Source organism: Rosa chinensis, chromosome 6 (genome assembly GCF_002994745.2).
Source record: "Rosa chinensis cultivar Old Blush chromosome 6, RchiOBHm-V2, whole genome shotgun sequence".
Taxonomy (NCBI): Eukaryota; Viridiplantae; Streptophyta; class Magnoliopsida; order Rosales; family Rosaceae; genus Rosa; species Rosa chinensis.
The window spans coordinates 11,997,937-12,007,954 of NC_037093.1; the positions used below are offsets into that span (position 1 = coordinate 11,997,937).

At 44.4% G+C, this 10,018-nt stretch overlaps 3 protein-coding genes across 3 annotated transcripts; 1 reads left to right on the forward strand and 2 right to left on the reverse strand.

Annotated features, from left to right (window-relative positions):
- Window positions 1–756: 756 nt before the first annotated feature.
- On the reverse strand, window positions 757–2,925 carry LOC121049744 (cytochrome c oxidase subunit 1-like). Its single transcript, XM_040507804.1, is given in 2 exon segments — window positions 757–2,325; window positions 2,328–2,925. Coding segments are annotated over 2 exon segments (1,572 nt in total). The 5' UTR covers window positions 2,377–2,925; the 3' UTR covers window positions 757–802.
- Window positions 2,926–7,194: 4,269 nt separating this feature from the next.
- On the forward strand, window positions 7,195–8,110 carry LOC112171966. The gene is given in 6 exon segments (XM_024309096.2): window positions 7,195–7,510; window positions 7,618–7,694; window positions 7,776–7,851; window positions 7,854–7,897; window positions 7,900–8,055; window positions 8,057–8,110. Coding segments are annotated over 6 exon segments (504 nt in total). The 5' UTR covers window positions 7,195–7,413.
- On the reverse strand, window positions 7,585–9,903 carry LOC112171965 (NADH-ubiquinone oxidoreductase chain 1). The gene has a single exon (XM_024309094.2). It carries the CDS (start codon window positions 9,259–9,261, stop codon window positions 8,962–8,964), a length of 300 nt encoding a protein of 99 aa, XP_024164862.1. The 5' UTR covers window positions 9,262–9,903; the 3' UTR covers window positions 7,585–8,961.
- Window positions 9,904–10,018: the final 115 nt, after the last annotated feature.

The following is a 10,018-nucleotide window of genomic DNA, read 5'->3' on the forward strand; positions in this document are numbered from 1 at the left end:
CAAGCTTTACTTAAAAAAGCAATGGTAAAGTCGTCCCATGTCTTTTTTGGTTGGACCAACCCAACCGGCGATTTACGTCTTCCTGAATTGGGAGAGCAAGAACAAGTCTCTCTTCATTCTTTGACTGCTCTGCTCCCCTCAAATGAATGAAGTCGTCTTGGTATTGTTCAATTATAAAATCTTTTAAGCACGAGCAAGATTCCATTTCGAAAAGGGATTGCAGCAAAACATGCTTTAGTGCGGCAGGACAGTTGACTAAACGATGATTTACAAAGCGCAGCCACATCAGGATAGTGAGTGGCTGCCCTAGGAAATATTGTAGCAGTTCCTGCGGAGCAGGCAGCAGTGATAACGATAAGGGAATGAAAAGTAAAACATCCGCACCAAGCGCAACCATCATTTTTACTGTATGAAATATTAAAGTAAAATCTATAATTTAAGAAGAGAGTTATGAAGAGAAAACGAACGATTCTAACTACAGTTAATATAAGGAAAAAAGATGTTATTATGAAAGTTTATCTCTATCCTTTCACCAACTGAACGGGAAGTGGTTTAGGAAAGGACTTTCGAATCTCTAGGCCCCCAACCAAGTCAAAAGAAAGAAGAGAACCAAAGGAGAAGAGAACTTCGTATTTTGATTTTGTTCTACTAATTATCCCGCGCAGCCTCAACCGACCATGGCATTGCATCCTTATGATCTATAAGAGTACAATGGTTCTCTGACTTAGGAACATGAAGTCGATCCGGACTTTCAAAAAAGTTCTCTTAGGTTCTTAGTAGCAGTCGGCGACCTTTTCTTCTTTTACTTCACATAGCTTTTCGTCTCCTTGATAGCAGGAAGTTCTCCAAAAGTATGAAAAGCTGGAGGACTTTGTACCATCCATTCCAGTGTGGTTGAATTCTGTTCAACAGCCCAAGGACTTGGAGCACATCTTTTGTTATTTCCACTGCTTGAAGTGATTGTTACGACCACGAAGAAACAACAAATCCCAACTACGGATATATAAGAGCCAAAACTGCTAAGGGCATTCCATCCAGCGTAAGCATCTGGATAATCTGGAATGCGACGTGGCATACCCGAAAGCCCTAAGAAATGCATGGGAAAGAAGGTCAGATTAACCCCGAAAAAAGTGATCCAAAAATGGATTTGACCTAAAGTTTCAGGGTATGTCCGACCAAAGATTTTTCCCACCCAATAGTAAAATCCTGCAAATAAAGCAAAAACGGCTCCCATAGAAAGTACATAATGGAAATGTGCAACCACATAATAAGTATCATGTAGAGCAATGTCTAGCCCAGAATTTGCCAGGACTATTCCAGTGAGTCCTCCTATGGTGAACAAAAAGATGAACCCTACAGCAAATAACATGGGTGTTTTGTATTGTATCGAACCCCCCCACATGGTAGCGATCCAACTAAAGATTTTGATTCCAGTGGGGACAGCTATGATCATGGTAGCTGCGGTAAAGTAGGCACGGGTATCAACGTCTAAGCCCACAGTAAACATATGATGAGCCCAAACAAGAAATCCAAGAACACCTATACTGATCATGGCATAAACCATGCCTAGATACCCGAAGACCGGTTTTCCCGAAAAAGTCGAAACGATATGACTTATGATACCGAATCCAGGCAGAATGAGAATATACACCTCTGGATGACCGAAAAACCAAAAGAGATGCTGGTATAATATGGGGTCTCCCCCCCCAGCGGGATCAAAAAAGGTTGTATTAAAGTTTCGATCGGTTAATAACATGGTAATTGCCCCTGCCAGTACCGGAAGTGATAATAAAAGTAGGAATGCTGTCACTAGAACGGACCACACAAATAGGGGTAATCTATGCATAGTCATTCCAGGTCCACGCATGTTGAAGATAGTTGTTATAAAATTGATAGAACCTAAAATGGATGAAATACCAGATAGATGAAGACTAAAAATTGCTAAATCAACAGCTCCCCCAGAATGGCTGGTAATACCACTTAAGGGCGGATAGACCGTCCACCCAGTCCCGCTACCCACTTCTACTAAGGCTGAGCTTAATAGGAGCAAGAGACTTGGTGGCAACAACCAGAATGAAATATTATTTAATCGTGGAAATGCCATGTCAGGTGCACCTATCAGAATCGGAACAAACCAATTACCAAATCCACCTATCATCGCCGGCATAACCATAAAAAAGATCATTAAAAAAGCATGAGCCGTTATTAAAACATTATAAAGTTGATGATTCCCACCAAGAATTTGATCGCCGGGTCGTGCTAATTCCATACGAATCAGTACTGAGAAGCATGTGCCCATCACTCCAGCAATAGCACCGAAGATGAATATAGAGTCCCTATATCCTTGTGGTTAGTGGAGAACAGCCATCGTGTCATAAAATTGAGATTATGTCGTTTCCTTCCTTATCAGAGAGGGGCCCTTAGGTTCTGAAAGAACTTGCTTACTTGGGCTTTTTTATGACCATCGGGAGAGGTAGTTGGGAAGGTCCGGAAAGCCCTCACTAAAAAAAGAAAGAAGAGAAGCGGGGGCCTTCACTCACTCGCCCTGTTACCCAGCAGTTCCTTTAAGCGCGTTAACTCTGCCTCCCAGAGATCCCGCCTGGTTAACAGAGCTTGGTATTCGCGGTATACCTCCGCGCTTCTCAGCCGCTGATGATACAGACGCGCTTCCTTCTCAAAGAAAGCCCTCCGCTCGCCCTCCCAGGACTTCAATTCTTCCTGGGCCCCTTTAGCTCTCGTTGGGTTTCCTCTATCTCTATTATGAGAGCCTCGAGGGGCGTTGAGGTCAGGAATTCAATCCCTCGCGGGCGCAGGAGGGGGTCTGTACCAAAACCTGGACCAACGGAAAGCATGGGACTTTTTGGGCGTCTTTCATACGCAATTTCTATTTCATTTTACGCAATTTCGTAGGTAATTGTATCTTTTACACCCCTATTAGCTCAGTTGGTTAGGATATTCTTCAGGGGAAAAGGTCTAGTTGGGTTCGATTTCCAGCGCCCCGAAAACGAAGAGTTGGTAAAGCGGCATGAGACCTGCAGAGTTTTTTAGGTTTGAACTAGAAAGATTGTTTTCCGATCTAGAGGTCGCTATTTTGCGAAGGATGAATTAAAACTTTAAAATGAATGAAAGTCAAGAAAATGCGTCTAATCGTAGAAAAGAGAGGTGGTGCAGCACCATCATAAAAGATTCCTTCTCCAAGCTCAGGTTATGGAAGAAAAGGAGAAGCAGGTGTCTCAGCAAGGGGCTAATCCGAAGGTGGTTTGTCTCCATTCAATTGAGAGGGAAGCCCCCGGCGGGGAAGCTGCAAGCGCCCCATTATAGACTTCAAGGAAAATGTCCTACGACGAACACACCTTTCTTTCAGAACCTTTGGCTTTAGCAATTTTGTTCGTGTGTGAGGATGCGCAGGACGCTGTGGTTATTTGGCCAGTTGCCCGGTTTCCAGCCATTGCTTTGTTTGAGGGCTCGGTGTAAAGCGCACTAAGGTTCTGAAAGAAAGCTAGCTTGGTGTGAAGCGCTATGGAGAGCAGAAGCTATGAACAGGACGACGCCTAAATACCTCCCTGACAGGACGCCTAACGCTTTCTCGATCTGCTCCACCTCATCCACAGGGATTCAGACTCAAGACTTTCGTATTAGGTTCCTGAAGAACCCTTTTGATAAGTCATGACGGAGCTCCGAAGGACGAAAGAACTTTCTTTGCGCTTGCTTTCCGCGAGTCAAAAGCTTGACAGGCAATTCACATTGTGTTCGTATAGTGACCAAAGTCAATCAAAATCATTCTCCCGTTATCTTTTATTCACCAAATGAATCAAAAAGAAAACGATCGAAGGAAGATAAGGCTTGGTGGCTTGCAAGGAAAGACTAGCTAACAAGCGAAGGCACTGAAAGTGAGCCCCTACTCGTGTTCCTGCTCCAACTCCTATATCAGAAGCTACATATGCTCTGACAATACGCTTTATATTCTCTACTCCTTTTCTTATTCATTCCTACAGCTACTCTTAGTCCTCCCATTAAAGCCAAGACTCCGCCTCTATACCCTATGCCCCGTTCTTTTGTCATTTTTAATCGTTGATTGCTTGTGGTGATTGCCGTTCCTTTGTTTGTGTTATACAGGTTTCCTTTCCTTCAGGTGTGCTGTCAGGCAAGGGAAGACGAGGACAGGAGTCCAACCCGAAAGTACAACAAGGATCAAAGAACGTCTTAAAGCTCGCCTCTTTGCTTTCTTAAAAAGTAAGTAAATCGGACTACGCGGGGGAAAACGATCTTATTGGAATTTTTTGAAGCGGCTTTCGAGTGAGGGCAATCCTCATAGTCAGCCAGCGAGCAATCCCAAGAAAGCCAGCTACCTGGCCTTTCTTATTCCCATCGCTAGCTTAACTTAAACTGAGGAATAAGAATAGGAAAAACCTCCAAGCCCCTATAAAGTAAGCTATTTCAATCTTATTATTCTGTCTCTTTCCTCTGGCCGGTACCAAAGCCACTCGAACTTCGAATGCCGCACCAACTCCCTCAACCACAAGGGAACGGACACTGCTTTCAGCCTGTTGTAACAACAAAAAAAAACTCCATACCAGAAGATCATTACCTTATTCCTAGAGCGGAATATAGACATTGGTACAACAGGAGGCTCGAGAGACCTCGAGCGACACATCGTAATTTACGCTAACCTCAGCGTACCATCGGGGATACTTTAGCCACATCTTAACCCATGGTTGAAGAATGAGGCGATCAAGAAAGCCCGCCCGGATAAAATGTCCGAAGACCTTCTCTTTCCTTTTCATTACAAACAAAGCGAAGGCGCTACTTAGCCCTAAAAATAATGAGGGACCGTGCGCGCTCCGAAATGCTAACCACAGTTTCAATGGTAACGGGAATAAGCCTGCAGGCGAAAGCATACAAAGATAGTGACGCTCCAGATTTAGGGCGATAGGTCGCACCACGGATACGATAAGAAGCACCCCTCAATCGATAGGTCAAAGACAGAGACATAGTACCAGTTACATCTCAGAAATAGGGGTCTTTTCCACATAATAGCGTCATACAAAGACCGGAGCATCTTAGCGAGAGAAATCCCATTCCATTTTCGGAATCTTTTGGCAAACTCCAAAACATGACTTAGAATAATAAGATTTTAAAAATGAGAGACTTTTCTTTAGATATAGTTATAGTACACTGAAACTATTTATTATGGTAAGCGGCCGACACCTTCTCGTCGGCGATCATCGTCGCGCATAGTAGCAAAGCTTCGTCGTGCCATAGACCCTCTCAGCAGCTATCCACACAAGCGTATGATGTGTAAGTGTGAATAGAGGCCAAGAACTAAAAATCCGAGGGGTTGACCCTCTCCTTTCAGTCGAGTAAGTGAAACTCCCTTACTCTAACAAGTAAGTAATTAAAATACCTTGCTTCGAGGAGCAGGTCGAATAGTCGAAGAAGGGTATGGTATATTCCCGGAATTAGCGATCCCCCTTGTCTTGATTCTCCTCTTGTCTCTTCTTTGACCAGTGGCAATTGACTTATTTTATTAAACCCGTCGAGAAATTCCTTGTGAATAACTTTCTAGTAATCCGGTAATAAAGGCAATCGACGGTACAGGGATATTCAAAGCATCTAGGAAGAAAGGACGAGCGCAGCGGATATGGCTAAAACAGCGGATACGCTCGAAACCTATTCTTTCACAACTTATTATATCACCCCAAGGCGGATTAAGACTAAGGGGAGGCAAGGAAAGAGATATTCAATCAACCAAGCAAAGAACCCCTTGTTTAAAGGCTTCACCAAGACAGCAGGAAGGAAGAGAGTCAAGACAGAAAGCCAAGACAGTCATCCAGGCATTGGTTACAGACAGGCAGACCAAAGAGTCAAAGCCAAGGGGAAAAGGGATGAAGTAGCTCGAACAATAGAGAGGGGAGTGCTTTCGTCGAATCGATAACAGGATGGTCAGATCATACTATCATCCCTCGACGCAACGGAAAGAGTTACTAGTGGAAGCCGATCCATATACATCTTTATGAGTCAAAGTGGACTAGCCATATTCTACGAATTGGGCTATTTCTCCACCCGGATGGAGCTTATTTTCTGGCACGTCCTTATACTCGGAAAGCTTTCGCAATATTCGTTTTGGGAGGCAGAAGGCTTGCAATGTCATTCCATCAGAGCTCGGCGATCAAGAACAGTTACGTAATGAATTCAAATCCATCTCTTTCTCGGTGCAAAGGAAAGTCAATTTATAGTGCTCCAGATAGGAATGGTCTTTCCCAACTGTAGTAATGGGCGGCGACTTGAGAAGAGATTCTACCGTTCCGGCAGCTCGTTAGAATCCACGGATTTCAATCCATTCTATTAGATTTAGATTTCCACACGGAAACTTTCTTTCAAAACTCTCTTTCTTTCACGTAGCAAAGCTATCAAGGAAGAATGCATTCGTTTCAAACGATTCTTTTACCCGGCGGTGCGTAACTTCTTCACTTCGTTTATTTCATAACCTAATGTCCTTATATTCAATCAATTGAGACTTTGTAGCCCCGCTTTGTGGTTTACTGCACCCCGCCTCCGCGCGGGCACCTCTTCTTCCGAGCGCCCTTACTTCGTCGCCTTTTGCGAGTCAAGCTACTTAATTTCAGAACTTGTTTTGGAATTCTGGGTCCCAGCATTTCAACACTTTTTTGTGGCGGGCCCTGCGGCCGTAAAGAAAGGAGCCAAAAGCACTCAAACTTTGCGAGAAAGGATTCCCCAATAGCTGAGATTGGTACTAGAATTCGCGAATCTAGAGAGCACCAACGATGTTGACCGGGAGGGAAAGGAGCAATTAAAGCCTTTCATCTCAATCAAATGACCGAAATGGAGACTCTATTCTTGTTGGCAAATGCAAATACGAATTCGAATCCACTGATTTCCATCCCCATGTTCTCTGAGCAATGACCTTTGTTTCCAACAAACAGTAATGGAGATTTGTTGCAAACTGTCTGCGAATCCCGGGCTTTTCTCGCTTGTTGCTTTCTTTCTTCGCATGCTTTCGCGCATTAAAAAAAAATGTCTTCTGGGGCGAACTCCCTATCTTGATCGAAGTCCTGAAAGGCTTGGTTATGGTAGTCCCTCGGTCTATAAGATGTAGGCTTATCAAGCTGAGGGAATTGCATAGTCAAGAGGAACTAAGTGCTGGTGATCGGAGCGTGGGGAACTCAGGCCGCTGGTAGTAGAGGCAATGCAATTGAACCAATTTCCTTACACTCTAGCTGAGGGAGAGACTTTCCCTTTACTTAGAGAGGGGCAGCAATACTACTATGCTCTTCGGTGCTCGTAGGTTGACTTCCCTTATGCACCCAGCCGCTTCACTAATGTGAATAGGTTATACAGAAGGGTGGGTTGGTTATATACTCTTATGCGCGTTCCTTCTTAGAACCTTTTGGTATGTATTGCCCCCGATCAGATCCACCAGACAAGAAACTCAATTCCGCACTGCTGCTGAGTCGTCGGACTTATCCACCAAGGGATTCGTGGAATTTCTGTGGATTGCGTTGGAGGAAATCTACCAAAGCTAGGCAGATAGATAGACTCCTTTCCCTCTGCTAAGGGGGAGCAAGAAACTAAATCAAATGATTGTTTTTTAATCAGCGCCCCCTTTTGGGTATGCAGGTACTAAGAGTCTTCTCACTACCAACCAGCAGACATCATCTGGCTGGGTCTTGCCGGTATCAACAACAAGAAAAAAACAACCAAATGGAAACAGCAACTAACTATGGCTCTTGGCCCAGACAACGTCCTAGGCGTAGGGGAGATCGGAGCAACAGGGAACGCCTAGACGACGTTTTTATTCCCGGGCTGCAGTAAGTAGATCGAGAGGTCGTTCCGCCCTTGTCCCCGAATATGGGTAATATGTTCTCAAAAAAAAAGTAGCTCCAATCTGACCTAGCTGGCGAGCGATCCCAGTTCGCGGCAGAGAACAAGACAGCAAGCGAGCGTACCTTTGTTCGCTTCTTCTCCACCAAGCACGGAAGTTTAAGGATAACTGTAGGTCGGTGGCTACCTAAGGAAACTCCGATTCGATCCGCCCCCCCGGCTGGGAGGCATCTACCTCATCCCGATCACAAGGAGAGGTTCACCATGATGGGGGTACTTCTTTTTTTCCCTTCCGGAAAGAATGAAATACATAGGGGACCATCCTTTTGTTGCGGCATGCTCCTCATATTTACGGATTCGCAGGGGCCTCAGGCCCTACTTAGTTTCGCAAGCCTTTGTCATTGTCAGTCAACTAAGTAGGGCGCCTTTTAATTTAATCTTAAGTAGTCTCTCAGTGGTGCGAAGCGGCTTTGCGCCGGGGAGCGAAAGGTTTAGACCTTAGAAAGTCAGCGAACAGCGGTTCTTCTATGTAGGTATGGTGTTCCCCCCTTGACTCTCCTAACGTCGAGCTAAGTGACTTCGTAACCTTTTCTTTCGTAGCGTAGTAGAATGAAGGCTACGCACCGACGCTCTCTTATCTATTAGCCTAAGCGTCTTCGCTAACTCGCTCGCCTACTATACCCTACTATACAATACATTAGTAGGGGCCCGCTTACTTCTAAAAAAGTAGGGCTAAGTAGCGCCTTTTCCTTTGTGAATAACCCATTCTCATTATCTTTCATAAGTCAAGTAGGCGAACCTATAGGTCCTTAGTAGGCGTTGACAAAGAAGAACAGCCGGTTAAAAGACAGCGAATCTTTTTCTAAAAAAAAAAAAGAAGAGGCCAGCTTGACAAGCTACCCTTCCTCTGGATCTGAGGAGAAACATCTCTTTTTTATGACTTCCACTTATCGATCCGAAAAGTGACCGACCAGGGCCCTATTGATGAATGAAAGAAAGGGTTTATGAGCCCTAGCCCTGTAAGCCCACACCTGTGTAGAGTAGATCGTTCAACACCTGCGGCACAAACCCATTTTTGACCTATTGGTCCTAGTATCATAGGCGACCGAACGGCCGCCCCTAATTACTAGACCAACCTGCTATAATAATTCCATAAACACCTAGCGAAGATATGGCAAACAAATAAAGTAGCCCTATGTTCGAATCTGACAATACCATACCATAATCAAAAGGTACAACGGCCCGAGCAACCAGACTTAACATAAATGTAGTCACTGGAGCCATTCTAAAAAGGGAGAAATTAGCACTACTTGGTGAAATAGGTTCTTTTAGAATCAATTTCAAACCATCCGCTAGAGGTTGTAACAATCCGAACGCTCCCACTACATCAGGACCCTTTCGACGTTGCACAAAAGCCATTACTTTACGTTCAGCTAGCACTAAAAAGGCTACTCCTAGTAGAAGTGGTAGAATTATTCCAAGTATTTCGGCTGGAACAGCTATGTACGTTTTCGATTTTCTATTCACTCATGATCTGGCCTGGTCGACTCGATCATGATATTTCACTCATGATCTGGCCTGGTCGACCCAATCATGATATTGAAGGATGGGACCTTTTCTCGAAAAACTCCGGATCGAGTTGAAGGTGGTGCAACATCGAATCTTGTTACCTTACTTCGAATGGAATCTTAGCCCGCCTCACTTGCTTTCTGTACTGCATAAGGTTCTGAAAGAAAGTAAAGGGATTTCCTTCTAACTAGTGGCTGAGAGTAAGCAAGCTACCTTCATTCAACAGATTTGTGGTTGAGTCAATAAGGGTCGGGAATCTTTGCTCTTCTCTTTTGCATTTCCGCTGCCTGCGTTCTTCTTCGTGTCCGTCCGTATCGCAAAGCTGGTCGACGCCAGCTGTAATGGTTCATTTCGGGAGTTTGAACACCATCCCAAAAATACAACCTGTCAAAGGTATCTAACCTTCCTTCTGAGTGGAAATCCAATCCCGTTTTGTCTTTTTTGCATAAAAACCAAGCTAATATAATATATATATATTTCTTTTAAACCCGTTCTTCCGACCCCTCCAAAAATGACCTTCTCCAGTGTTACCTAAACCAAGTAGGTCCTGAGCGGATCCCACGTTAGCCCCAAAACGTTGGTCTCTAACTATAAAAGTAAATGCCCC